Source organism: Strongylocentrotus purpuratus, unplaced genomic scaffold (genome assembly GCF_000002235.5).
Source record: "Strongylocentrotus purpuratus isolate Spur 01 unplaced genomic scaffold, Spur_5.0 spur5_scaffold_7, whole genome shotgun sequence".
Taxonomy (NCBI): Eukaryota; Metazoa; Echinodermata; class Echinoidea; order Camarodonta; family Strongylocentrotidae; genus Strongylocentrotus; species Strongylocentrotus purpuratus.
The window spans coordinates 22410043-22424223 of record NW_022145613.1 but is presented as its reverse complement, the minus strand read 5'-3'; the positions used below and the strand labels follow the sequence as shown (position 1 = coordinate 22424223).

At 36.7% G+C, this 14181-nt stretch overlaps 1 protein-coding gene across 2 annotated transcripts; it reads right to left on the bottom strand.

Moving 5' to 3' along the window:
- Window positions 1-2985: 2985 nt before the first annotated feature.
- On the bottom strand, window positions 2986-8812 carry LOC100889530 (uncharacterized serine-rich protein C215.13). 2 transcript variants are annotated; one of them, XM_030974195.1, is made up of 5 exons: window positions 8579-8812; window positions 6886-7042; window positions 5359-6279; window positions 4531-4700; window positions 2986-3903 (listed from the first exon to the last, which is right to left on the bottom strand). In XM_030974195.1, the coding sequence occupies exons 2-5, from the start codon at window positions 6968-6970 to the stop codon at window positions 3787-3789; spliced, it is 1293 nt and encodes a 430-aa protein (XP_030830055.1). In that variant the 5' UTR covers window positions 6971-7042; window positions 8579-8812; the 3' UTR covers window positions 2986-3786. The 2 variants fall into 2 exon arrangements, with proteins under 2 accessions (XP_030830055.1, XP_011669202.2); XM_011670900.2 differs by having other exon boundaries at window positions 8658-8812.
- Between the last annotated feature and the right edge of the window lie 5369 nt (window positions 8813-14181).

The window sequence follows — 14181 nt, the reverse complement described above, 5'->3', positions numbered from 1 at the left end:
TAAAACCGAGATTGGTGAGCAAAAAAACAGAAAACACTCGCAGTATACCATTACTCATATTTATTTTGTTAGTACTGTGTAGCAATTTGCGTACTGTTGAGCAATATTAATTTTGAAATTAGATTCATAAAAAAAGGATTTCAGCTATCAAATGCATCATACTCATGCACAAGAATAATCCTTCTTGGCATAGTTCATAATTATACGAGAGAGGGAGACAAGTAAAGCTAATGGCACTCGAAACATGAATTCATAACGTAGGACACTCTCATTCCTATACATGTATTTAGTATATGTGGAAACCCATTAATAGTACACCATTAATAGAACTCTTTACTTGTTTATTAAAGAACATTACTAATGACAATACAATGTACCACACCGTATACTTGGAATTGATACACAATAAACAGGTTGTCAACACATGGTTCAAAATATACATATATTGATGCATACAATATATTCACGTAGGTCGATTCATTGAAAACAGATCGCTAATCCACAATGTAATGATCATCTCTATTAGTACTCAGATAATAAATATTTTGCAAATAAATGCATTTAGAAAATCAAGTTAGTTGTTAAAGAGTGTTTAAATAGATTCATTATAAATGAAAACAAAATGAATACAGATAAAAACAATTTCAGTTGTTGAATTTAAAATTAAGTGCCGGGAGTTGAAACAAATAATCTAGTATTACAGAGAACTTGCATGTACATAATGTATTATTTCACATTATGTAAAAACTACATTTCCTCACTCACCATTAATTTGGGAGAGATAGAGTCGAGCCGCTCTTATTTCTTTCATTTTTAAGTCAATATTATCATTCCATTTTTAGTAAAAAGTAAAGTGAAAAAGGAAGACACATGAACGATATTTTTTCTGTTACTTTTCAATCGCAATTTGCATTCTTTAAACCGAGATCACATATCTTAGTTGTCATGGACATCAATTGCATAAAAAACTTCGGCTTAATTCTTAAACATGCTCTTCCTTGTTGTTCTTCATCTTGTTCTTCTTTTAATTCCCCTTCCTCTTCTTCTTGTTCTTCGTCTCATTCTTTTTATTGTTCCTTCTTTTTTTCTTCTTCTTGTTCATGTTCCTCCTCCTCCTCCTCCTCCTCCTTCTTCTTTTTTTTTTCTTCTTCTTCTTCTTCTTTCTTTCTTTCCTCTTTGTTTTTGTTATTTTATTCCCCATCCCCTTCTTATTATTGCAGAAATTAACGCAATGTTTTTTCGCCTCCATGTTTATTTTCTTTCCTTACCTACCATATTCACATACTGTATTATTTCTTTAAATGCAGCACACGTTAGTATAACTGATTGCAAAATTGACATATTCACAACACTTATATACAAAGTGAAATACAATACATTAAAAATATATATGTTCATATATGATGAAGAAAACAAATTAAATAAATAAAACATAATATTCACATTGATCAAAATGCATGTATCTACGTAAAATAGGACTTCTTTCGGGTAAAATGACAAGATATATATTTAAAAGAAATACCTACATGTATGTTCTACTACAACATATGCCAAATCCTTCTAAAGGATATTCTAGTACAAACATGTATTGGCATCAAATTACAGGGTTCGTTAATGGAAATACAATGATGATTTAGTTATAATGACATATTTTTTTCTTCAAAGATTTATGCAAATTTGTCCTTTCTGAAGGCAAAGAAGTGCCGTTCATTATGAGGTCATGGGGTCAGCCAACTTTTACATTTAGCGACCACATCTAATTACTATCATATAGCCTACAAAACTGTATATTCAGGCCTATGTAAATTGAAAGGAATGATGTGTACTGCTAAAGGTTACAAAAAAATATGTTGACAAGGGAAGCCTGGGGAAAATCTTTTTTTTTTCATGAACTTATCATGTACAATATTTTAATTTTGGCACCAACTGTTCTCATCAGAAAGAGCAGAGCACTTATAATACCTTAGTTCTCTTGAATAATTGAAAGGTAGAATGATATTTTGAGAATATTGATTTCAACACATAAGATTCAATAAACTCTCTTTTTGTTTGCATATAGCCAAATTGAGTACCCTACCTTTATATGGTTCAATCAATAGGGACATAGAATGATTCAATGCTATGCAAAGGTATTGCTTTACATGCTATCTATTTCCATTATTTATTTTTAGCAATGCAAGGAAGAAAATTTCCTTCAAAGTCCTGTTTCCAACAGCATATTTATCATTAAAGCAGCTAAGCAATTTTGTTCACAGTAATGGTCTTCAGGATGTCTTCATGAAAAGAAATGCATTACCTGCTCACAAAAAAATAATATACGGTTGACACTTTTACATTTTGAATATTCTTACACACGAAAATGGGTTATTTTGAGTTAATTTTATAAAATGCTATTACCTGGAATAGATTAAATATAATACACAAAATATAGGTTATAAGCATGGAATATGAATATTGAGTAATAAATTAAATAGCATGAATTAATACATTTGAAATAATTTAAATGGAATGCATACTGCTCTTCTGGAAATGTTACATATATCAGAACTCAGAATGCAAACTGGATATATGCTTTGGTAAATGAGACGATACATACAAAATATTCTTACAAAAATAAGGGCTATAATAGTGCAAGTATGCTTAAACTTGTCATAGTAGTTACACTGAGTACTGCCTTACATACAAATATAGTGATAACTGTCTCCTGGAATAAATCAACACATATTCTTTTATAAAGAGTTTTTCGTATTTCAATTCTCAACGAAATTCTGTAATATACATGTAGATACACATGAAGCAGTATCATGTGTGACGGAGGTATGCCTTGAATACAAATTCCTGTGATGTTATTTTCATGCAGAGTTTACTCATATATTATGATTTGGGGCTGACTGTCAATAACCTCTTCCTAACCTCAGGTACACCAAGTTGTACATATATGTTTAACCCCCCCCCCCTCCTCCCCCCCCCCCCTCTCTCTCTTCACACACACAAAGTTCTTCTCTCCATATCGCTCTACTTCTCTCCCAACAATATCAAGTAGTCCTCAATAGGACTTAACACTAAAGAACTTATACTTTTTTTTATCCCCTTTCAAACCCAACACTCCTTTTTCAGGACTACCCAAAAGGTTTAACCATAAACCTTATAAATGTTAATTTTTTTATCACATCCTACATCATAAAACTCCCATGAAGTGACTCACCAGGGAATGGCTCATGTGACATGAAAACTCCCACCATAAAATAGATTATATATGATGTAAAGTTAAATATGATACAGAAGTGGCTGTACCATAATTCATGTCACAGGTCAAAGCTATCAATAGCATGATACTGCATCCTACTAACTGCAGATTCAGTCAATGGTGCAGCGTACAGATAGTACAATGCTATAGAGAATCTCAACCAGAGCCTCTAACTGAATGTTATATTTTAATTTTACCCAAGTTCTTTTCTTACATTTTGTTGGGGGGAAGGGGCTGACAACACTATTTATTATGTATTGCACCCCTTTCCCTCTGGTGGTAATACTTGATGGATCTCACATCTATCTGCTATCTACTAGTCAAAATTTGACAATTGTCACTTCTTTCATATTTCAGTCATGATTCATTACTTCATGCTCCACGAACTGCATGCATCTCCTAGGCTGCTGTTTCTAAAAAATGAAAAATGTTATCATCACACCTGTTTGCATCCGAGTTCATCTTCAAGGTACTTTTGTTCAGAGTCACACCAGGTGAGATTAGCTGTCAATGAAGATGCTCGATGCCTTGGTTGACGTTCACAAGTTGGTCTGTGGTAGGAAGTAGTTGTTGTTTGATGATGACTTTGGTCCATCCCCTAAGAACACCTCCTCAAATCCAAGATTGTCCAGGGCTTGCATGTCCATACTATCTTCCTGTATTGGACACAAATAGATCTTGCCTTAGTGATTGGGAATTTGTTTCCAAAGGCGAGGTCTCACTTATTTGTGATTACTGTAATCACTCGAGAAAGAACAAGACTAATGTTTCATAAGAAATGAAAAATCTTCAATTGAGGTATCCAAATCTGGCATAGGTTGAACTTGTAATTTTGCTAAAAGTCTTAAATTGTAAGCCCGTCAGAACTCTAGAGCATGCCCATTAGAAATAACTGATTACTGCAAATAACAGCTACTAGTACTCAAATGGGTCAATAAAACCAAAATAAGGAGTATAAAGAAGCAACTTTCAAAACTACTTGAAGTTTGAAGTTTTTAAGTTAATTTTGTTCCACATTTACAGTTACATCAAAAAGCAATTTATTGTTTTTATTTTGTATACAAGCGTATAAGCGTAGATTACATTGAAGAAGAAAAAAAAAACAAAAAAAAGAAAGGTAAAGATTTCAAAGCAAGTATAATGTGCGAAAAACAGGTACAAAATTTTAAAAATATTTGGTATATGAAACAACTTTAGTAATTACAGTAGTAGTCATATTCCTGAAGTAAAATTCATTGTCTATGATCTCGTCAAATGATTCCCCAAGGGTTGTATGAACCAACCTGAGGTAGTTCTATATGCATTGCCATGGCATCCAACGCCAGGCTATTTCTCCATGAGCTGATGCGGTCATTACGATTACTCTGTGAGAAATCCAAAATTTCCTTTTTCATCTCTTTCTTTTGTTTCCTTATGGTCCTTTGCCTCAGTTGGTAGCAGTGGAACAGCAAAACTGGAAAACAACATGAAATCAATTAAAACCTATATCAGTCAAGGCCAAGAGATATCAAATATCAAACAGTGTTTATGCATACTGCATTTTCTTTTTAAAAACATGCTATGGCATCAATAGAAGTATTTGCTTCTTATGAAATATGCAGAAAAGAGGGCTAATCTGTGATGTCATCAATTAATGAATAGCGACATGTTCCCAAAGTAAACCAGTGATTTTGATTTTTAAAATTTATATCAAATCAAACCCTGTAAGGTGATACCATGTGAAATTTTGTGTACAAAATAAATGGAGAGCTGTTCATAACTAACATCATGGAACAGCCAATTTTTAGTTTGTCCATAACTTTCAAACTTACTTTTTTTCTTCTTTGCCATATTTTCTTAAATCTTTCACTGAATCTGTATCTCCTATATGCTCTTATGACCCCAAACTTGATGCAATGGTGAACTTCTAACTTAATATCATCTGCATACATGTAGGTATATAACAAAATACAAATTCATCTGGATCTGATTTAATCTGGTCATTGTACTGAAAATTAACTCATCTTCTATTCTATCATACACCTACATTGTACAGGTACCATTCAAATCCCCAAAAGTATGAATAATTCAAGTATTCCGGCAAAAAACAAATCATATGTAAACATACTCACACAAAATAAACAATACTGCAGCCCCTCCTACTGCAATGCCGAACCACTCTAAGATGGAGAGTTGATCTGGTCCAGCTGTAGTTAGAGATGGTTGAGTAGACGTGTCCATTGTAGTTGACGGGGTAGGAATAATAGGAGTTGGACTGAGGGATTGAGTTGTGGTAAATGCAGCACCAGATGATGATTCATTGATCAGTGAGATGGAAGACTGTGATGCCTCGGGTAACAATGGAAAGGATGATAACAACAATGATGATGATGATGATGGTGATGGGGATCTAGAAGTTGTTGGCATGGAAACAGATGATGGCATCAATACTGTTGGAGTTGACATGATAAAAGATGCACCCAGTGAAGAGGGTGGTGGAGATGATGAGGATTCCATAGAAGATGGCAAAGGTGACAAGTTTTGTGACATTGTTGGTGAAGAATGTCCAAGTTCAATTGATGTCACTCGCATCTCTTCAGTCGAAACCACTAAGGATGTTGCTCTTAAAGTTTGAGATGCTTCCACTATCACTGAACTTTGTGATGACAACGATGTACTTGACAAAGGAGAAGTTGATGAAGATATCAACGAAGGTGTAATGAATGTGGCCATGAGCTCTGAAGTTATTTCAGAAGCACTGTTAAATGCAGTATATACAGTGAAATCACTTGTCCACATTTGAGAAATACCTGATGGACTTGGAGAGGGGTATAGAGCTGTGGATGGCACTAGATCAAAAGAAGAACCTACTAGGGACGACAATGATGATGATGATGACGATGATGATGATGATGGAGTCGGAATGGATGTAAAAGGAACCAATATTTCCATTGTTGAATTAGGAATGATTATAGTGGTGTACTCAAGCTGCATGGAAGTAGTCACAGTGTTGCTCTCTGTATGCACTATATTTGCTAATATAGTCAGGAGATCTGTATGCAACGATAAAGAAAATTATCATTTAGTATGAGCAAGCCTTTTCTTTTTTAAATCATATTATAACTGCAAGCAATCCCTTCTAAGTTCCAACCAGGCACTGATACAATTTAGATTTTGACAGTGATGTGATAAACAAGAGAAATGAATTCTAGAATGTCACATCTTGTCAAATACTCTTGGCCTGCATTCAATAAACTTCTCAGGCATAAAATTTAAGGACTTTTAAAAATCTTTTTGCCAAGAGAAAAGTATCTAAATCAGGAAGTTTTGATTAGGCTTCTTGACTAATAATTAGTGTCAGTCGGTCAAGCCCAAAACAATTTTGTGGGCATTTATACCTTTAGTGTTACAAACTCCCATAAACATGTACATTTCTGTACAATTTTTTGTGCAATGCAGTTTTAATTTTAACACACATATTGCATAGGTAAATAAAAATGCGGTTGAGTCGGTCAACTTGACCAATTTGACTTTCTAAAATGATGTCATCGGAGCATCTGTTGTCTAAGCTTAGACAAAGTACTTAACGTTTTTAGAATACTGCTGAGCCACTTAAATGAAACTACATGAAATGGAATACGCATGAGGAAAAAACTTACAGATGCAGAATCCTTGCACCCTGTGGCTTCTAAAATCACTGCATGAAGCTCGCCTAGGAAATAATCTCCCTATCAGCAACGCCATCTTGAGTTCACTCAATGACAATGCTTCTTCGTCTCATTAGGGATCATCATATTGCTGATCCGGTAGGAAAATCTGGAAAATAATTAGAATAGATGAGAAGATTACCATAGGTGATGAATTATGCAGTAGACCGACTTGTCAGATGATGATACTGGCCATGCTCTACACAGACTCTAACTGAAAAGGAGTTATTTAATTCATTTCATTGCTGTGCATGCAAAGTTAATAAAGACATGAATTGAAGAAGGGGAAATCATGTTGTACCTACATGTATTTCTCTTCATACACTGCTACTGTACTTCATAGTTGTATTACCAATGTAATTACTGTAGCTGGTCATAGAGCTTTTTTCTCTTTCCTTTCTTTCTTTGCTTGTCATATAGTGAAAGAGATCACACATTCTCACAATTCTAGCTTTGAATGTCATGATGCATTTGTAACTTACGTCTTTGAAAAATAACAAGGTTGGCAGGATTTTGTAATCACTCTTTGCTATGATTAAGAACACAGATTATAAAAAAGAAGATTAAAATGGAAACAAAATGATCAGAATCATGTTCATAGACCCCTACAGACATTAAAAAATTACTAGAAACCGCTAAAGTTTGTAATTTAAATAGCATTTTAAGGATAATTAAGTGTCTTTCTTCATTTCTGGCAGCGAAGTGTCACTGTTAACCTAGACCGAAGTTTCTGTCTCCTTCGTTCGTTAGCCTAGGGTAGTAAGCACATTTTTTTTTTTTTTTGGTCCTCCAAAATTTTAAAATTTGCACCCCCCCCCCAAAAAAAGGTAAAAATTACGTGATTTTACATGATTTTTTTCTCAAAGGGGGTGGATCCGCCACTGATTTTACCTGATGCATATCCGATACATCTATTATTACCGGTATTGAAAATTAGGCCTACTATACTACAAGGGTTCCACTTACCAACTTGACTGAAAAAATGCGTTTAATGGTCCCTTTTCAGGAAATTATGGGTCAAAATCGACATCCATGTTGAAGATCTTGCAGCAGCATTTTAAACTTTCACCTGCGCTTGACGTCATCTAAATCTCATCCCTTCTAGAATTTAGTCTATGCTCTAGGCAAATTGATTATGAAGGAAACACTGTGCACGAGCTACGAGTTCGTATTGACGTTATCACAGTGGAATGATGTATAGTAGCCTAGGCCTAATTTTCAATAACAGATGCATTGGATATCCGATATGCATCCGGTAAAATGGAGTATTTTGGAGTAAACTGTAGACCTAGACCTCCTATCTATTAAAAATCAAATGGCCAAAATGCTTGAACAGGAGCAAGCGCCTATGTATGGTTGGCTTCTGTCTCTAGCTAAAGAGAGGAGCCGACCCTACCCAAATCAGAGGCTAACGAATGAAAGAGACCTAGAGGTCTAATACTGTTAACCCAGCCCTCGCCTCGACCTCTCGCTCGCTCGCCTGTACTGCTCCTCTGATCCTGTGACGTGAGTGTGACTGTAAGTGTAACACCGCTCACAAATCAGACACAAATAGCAGTAGGTGGGCGTGTACCGAAATCAATCGGATTATAAACATAGCAAAATACAATTAATATACAAAACTAAAACCCATATCGTAACTTACAAACACCACACTAAGTCAAATGTATGTCTGCGATCTGCCCATATATATCTGATATACTCTGCTTTTATTTGGAGCTTACCCTTCCATCGGCCACAAAAAGTAACGTACTAGACCTCTATCGGGAGTAAATCTCGGCTGGATGGGCGGGGTCAAAGTTCAGTGAACCGTAGACTCGACTAGACTACATGTATACACTCTGCAATCTGCATGCAAAGTTACCCACGAGCTATGCACGTTCATTATCATGTAATATACTTGTACCGTACCAATACATTAGTATTTAGTGATGAATCTTCATCATCATTTGTAATTAAACGAATTTCGGAATTGTAGGCTACCCATCCCCCATCCCCCTCCATGTCCCATGATCCGCTTTGATTTGTACGAGTCAGGGGTGTTGGAGGGGGTGTTGGAGGGGGGGGGGGGGGGGGGGGGGGGGGTACAGGGTATATATGCAGCTAGGCACGTAGCCACGGTTGACCTTTGTTAGACCCCTTCCCAGGACGTCGATCAATTACATGTATGTACCCCCCAAAAACAAAAAACAAACAAACAAACAAACAAAAAAAAACCATCAAACTCTGACTACGGCCCTGTATGGGGCTAAATGATATAAATTTGTAATTGTAATTTATACATGTTTATATGCATGTAGTCGAGTCTGGAGCATAGCTACTTAGTCCCTGTGTTAGTGTCGTTTACTGGTGATGATATACACCGGCCCTTAATTCTCGACCCATTCAAATTTCTGCAAATTGGCTGCAATAAAAAAAAAAGATGTTGCTTTTTGTCTTGATGATTGAAAATAAAATATATGAGACCTTTATCAAAATGTAAAAGCCAACATTGACATGACTTTGGTCTAATAGCCCCAGTGTGAAAACATGGTGTGGATGGTCTGGACGGCTTAAGTAAATCAAGAAAACATATCATTTCCTCATATAATGCAATATCCCCAGTGGCGTACCTGGGGTACTCCGTCAGGGGGGGCAAGCGACCGAAACAAACAAAAAAGGCGATGCTAATTTTCACTTCTGGCGAGCGAGCGAGCAAAAAAAAATCTTTAAGTAACGTTTGGTATATAAACTGGTATTGTTGCAAGTTGGGGGTGGGAACATTCACTTGTTAGCGACGTTAATTTCATTTTTTTTGCAAACGAGCGTAGCGAGCAAGAAAAAATCACTTCTTTTTCAATAATTGCCACTTAAACTTGGTTCAATTGTCCCATGCAGGGCGCGGGAACAATATTGTGTTTAGGGTGATTTTATACCCATCTTAGCTAGCGAGCGAAAATACATCTTTCTCTCAATGAATTGCTATATAAATTTTGTTTCATTGTTGCAGGTCGGGGGCGGGCACAATCGTGTTTAAGGCAATGTCAATCCCATTTTGGCGGGCAGGCAACCCCCTACATTTCTCTTTTTAATGATATTGTAGCAGGTTAGTGGTGGGCACATAATTCCACGAGCTAGCGAGCGAAAAAAATCACTTCTCTTTTATAGGGAAAATATGGTACATAAAACTTGGGTTCATTGTTCCATGTCAGGGACGTGATTATTAAAAGCGGTGTTATTTCTATTTTGGCGAGCGAGCGTAGCGAGCGAGCAAAAAAAATCGCTTCTCTTTTATAGGGAAAATATGGTACATAAAACTTGGGTTCATTGTTCCATGTCAGGGACGTGATTATTAAAAGCGGTGTTATTTCTATTTTGGCGAGCGAGCGTAGCGAGCGAGCAAAACAAAATCACTTCTCTTTTATAGGGAAAATATGGTACATAAAACTTGGGTTCATTGTTCCATGTCAGGGACGTGATTATTAAAAGCGGTGTTATTTCTATTTTGGCGAGCGAGCAAAAAAAATCACTTCTCTTTTATAGGGAAAATATTGTACATAAAACTTGGGTTCATTGTTCCATGTCAGGGACGTGATTATTAAAAGCGGTGTTATTTCTATTTTGGCGAGCGAGCGTAGCGAGCGAGCAAAATTTTTGTAATGATAATTGGTTCATAAATTTCAGATTTGTTTGTTGCAGGTCAGGGCTTACACGATCATGTCTAAGGTGATGTTAATTCCGTTTTGGCGAGCACGAGCACACCAAAACTTCTTTAAAAAAAGTTTGGTACATAATTATTAACTGGTTGTTGCAGGTTGGGGCGGGCACGATAGCGGTGTCAATGCCATTTTGGCGAGCGAGCATAGCGAGCAAGCAAAAAAAAAAATTCTCTTTTAATAGAAATTAATAAATAAACTTGTTTTTATTGGTGCAGGTCAGGATGGACGCAATCGCGTTTAACGCGATTCAATTCCTTTTTGGCGAGAGGGCGAAAAAAACTCTTCCATTTTTAATGATATTGTTGCAGGTCAAGGGTGGGCACAATTGTTTCCAAAGCAATGTCTATTCATTTTATTCGCGAGCGAGTGTAGCGAGCGAGAAAAATGAATTAGTCTCTTTTAGTAACATTTGGTACATACATTGTGTGTTATTGTTGTCATGATTGCAGGTCGGGGCCCGTCGGGGCAGGCACAATTGTATTCTAGGCAATACTAATCCTTTTCTTTTTTCAGGGGGACGCGCAAGTGAAAACATTTAATACAAAATAGGCTAGCAAGCAGTTCGCGCCAGCGAAGAGTTTCGAATTTGTTATATCACTTATATTTTCCTATTTTCATTTGTCTTAATTTTTCAGGGCCGTATGCGGAATATTTTTCTGGTGGGGGAGGGGGAAAGATGCGTTAAAAGTTTTCGAAGAATCTCAAAAGCAAAAGGAGTGAAGGGAGTTCGAGCGACCGAACTGGTCATGAGGGTACTTTTGCATTTTCAAAAGTAGAATTGAAGGATTTGGTATAGGCCTACATTTTCAGGAAAAAAACTGTACGTTTTCAAAATATCTGGGGTTAACTGCCCCCCCCCCCCTGGTGCGTACGGCCATGGTCTTTTTTTTTTAATTTCTCCATTATTTTCCTTTCCTTTTCTTTTCCCTTTTTCTTCCTTTTCTCTTCTTTTTCCTTTTTTCTTTCCTTTTCCTTTTTTTTCTTTTTTTCTTTCTTTCCTTTTTTTCTTCCCTTTTCCTTTTTTCTTTTTCTTTCCTTTCCTTTCTTTTCTTTTCTTTCCCCTTTTTCTTTTTTTCTCCTGGAGCCCGTCAGGGGGGGCACTCTGCCCCCCCTGCCCCCCCCATAGGTACGCCAGTGAATATCCCCCCCTGCTGGGAAAAAGTCTTTACTGAGAGTTGGGTATAAGAGCTCTTTTTTTTTTTTTGTCCCAGAAATTGGAAAATTATAACGACCGATATTTCGTTCAGGAGGGGGGGGGGGGGGGGGGGGGGGGGGGGGGGGGGGGGGGGGGGGGGGGGGGGGGGGGGGGGGGGGGGGGGGGGGGGGAGGGGGGAGGGGAGGGGAGGGGGGTAAGGTCAGTTTTTGTTTCTTCACCCTTTAGCACAAAGTTATAAATTATATATATTTTTTTTTTTTTAAAACACTTGAACAAAAAATGAGGGGGGGGGGGTAATAACTCCCCCCCCCCCCCCCCCCTGCGTACGTATGCGCCTGGTGCCAGGAGACTACATGGGACTTCAGCAACATAAGAACACCATAGGTACATGTATCAGGTGATCAGGTCCAGATACAGCAATGCCGATGTTATTTCACCTATAAGTTCGACTAGCAGCTCAATTAATTGGATTTTTTTTTTTTTTTACGTATACATGTATATGTTTGATGTTTAATTTTGGGGCGATCACACATCTACTACAGTGACAACTGCTCAAGGTTTTATTTTGTAAAAAGGATAAGGTTGGGGATGTCATTGGGTTTTAGGTTAGGTTTAGGGTTATTTAGGAATTTGTTTGGTGTAGGAAATTACCAAGGATCATAGTCACAGCGCAAGACCACTTGTCATACAACCTTTTACCCATCTTCTATCACATTTTAAACTAATTGTACTGCTTCAGTTTGGTCTGTATACTAATTATTCAGTTTAACCTGAACCCCCCCCCCCCTCGAGTCTAAAATCATGTTCAACAAAGAGAAGGTTATTTTGATGATGCATTTATCATACCTGCAAACATTTGAAAATAAGAAATCTGTACCCTTAGCGGGGGTCTGGGGGCGTAGCCCCACAAGGGCCAGTGTCCCTGCGTGAGTACACTACAGGCATACATGTAGGTGTGTATTGAACAGGCGATTTCACGGCCTTACATTGGCCATGTATGGCAGCAGCAGTGTAACTGGCAATACGCGGTAAATCTGTTTTTTTAAAGCAAATACACATGCCCTGCTCGATTGTGCAGCCATTCAATAATCAACGCACACAATTTTTTGTTTAATATAACAAATAATTGGTCATTCAAAATTTTGAATTATTTAGATTAATTTGGAACAGTTAGCAGGTATGATGTATGTCTATAACAAATGTCAGTTTTAATTTAAGTAAAATATTGGCCTTTAATTTTTTTAGGTGGGAGGGGGGGGGGGGGGGGGGTGGGGGAGCCCCTCAAATAAGTGATGCAATATCAACAATCCCATTTTAAATTTAGTCCATTGTTATCTGTAATTGTTTCTAAATCTGGTAATTAAACCCAGTAAAAACTCAGCTGTCCTATCTCATTACAAACACCCAATAAACGCATTCATCATACCAGTCACTTGCACTTTCTTTATTACTCCTGTTCATCACCTCCTTCATCAAAAACCAATATTTTTACAAACACATTTTGCAATATAATACTGCATCAAAAATATTTTGTCAAGTCGTGTATAGCTTTCCAACTGTTACATGCTTGCCGACATGAATATCTCATTGTTTTCTTTAATTATACATGTACTAAAATATCGAAGCTAAATTATTAAAGGGCAGTCCAACCCTTGCAATTAGTTGATTTGTACGAAAATTGATTTGTATAAAAGCAGTAAAATAACAAACAGAATGGCAAAAGTTTGAAATGAATCGGACTAATAGTAAGGAAATTGTGAATGTTTGAAATATGAAATCACCAAGTCTTTGCGAATCTCAAATTGGTAGTTTGGTCAGTGGGTAACTCTCCCATTTGCTGTATACAAAATATCTACAGGCTAAATCACACACTGCTATTTGTTGAAGACAACCTGACATTAGGGGCCAAAATGTTTTTCTCGTAAGTTCCATCTCCCTTGGGGCATAGTATTATAGGTCCTATAATAGAGACTCCTGAGCAATGAATATTTCAGAAATTTAAATTTTAGTCATTTTATACGTTTTCGTTTTATACTACATCACATTGACATTACCGCTTCAGCCAATTTGAAGTGCCCATATGAAGTGATTACAACTTTCAAAAATTCATAACTTTCTTATATTTAGTCGGATTTAATTGAAATTTTCATCAGTTTGCTTCTCTGATTTCCCTTGAACTAAAGCCGAACGTGTTGGGAGCGGCAAAATACAGTTTGACTTGTCCAAATTTGACTAACAAGGAGTAAATAAGACGTTTTACAACAAAGTTTGGTCAACAACGTCAACATTTTTAAATTTTACTTCAGGGAATATTTTATTTGTGTGACTTCGAGTTATGCAGAGTGAACTATATTAAACAGATCACTTTCTCCAATTTTGGCCCCATATGTAAGG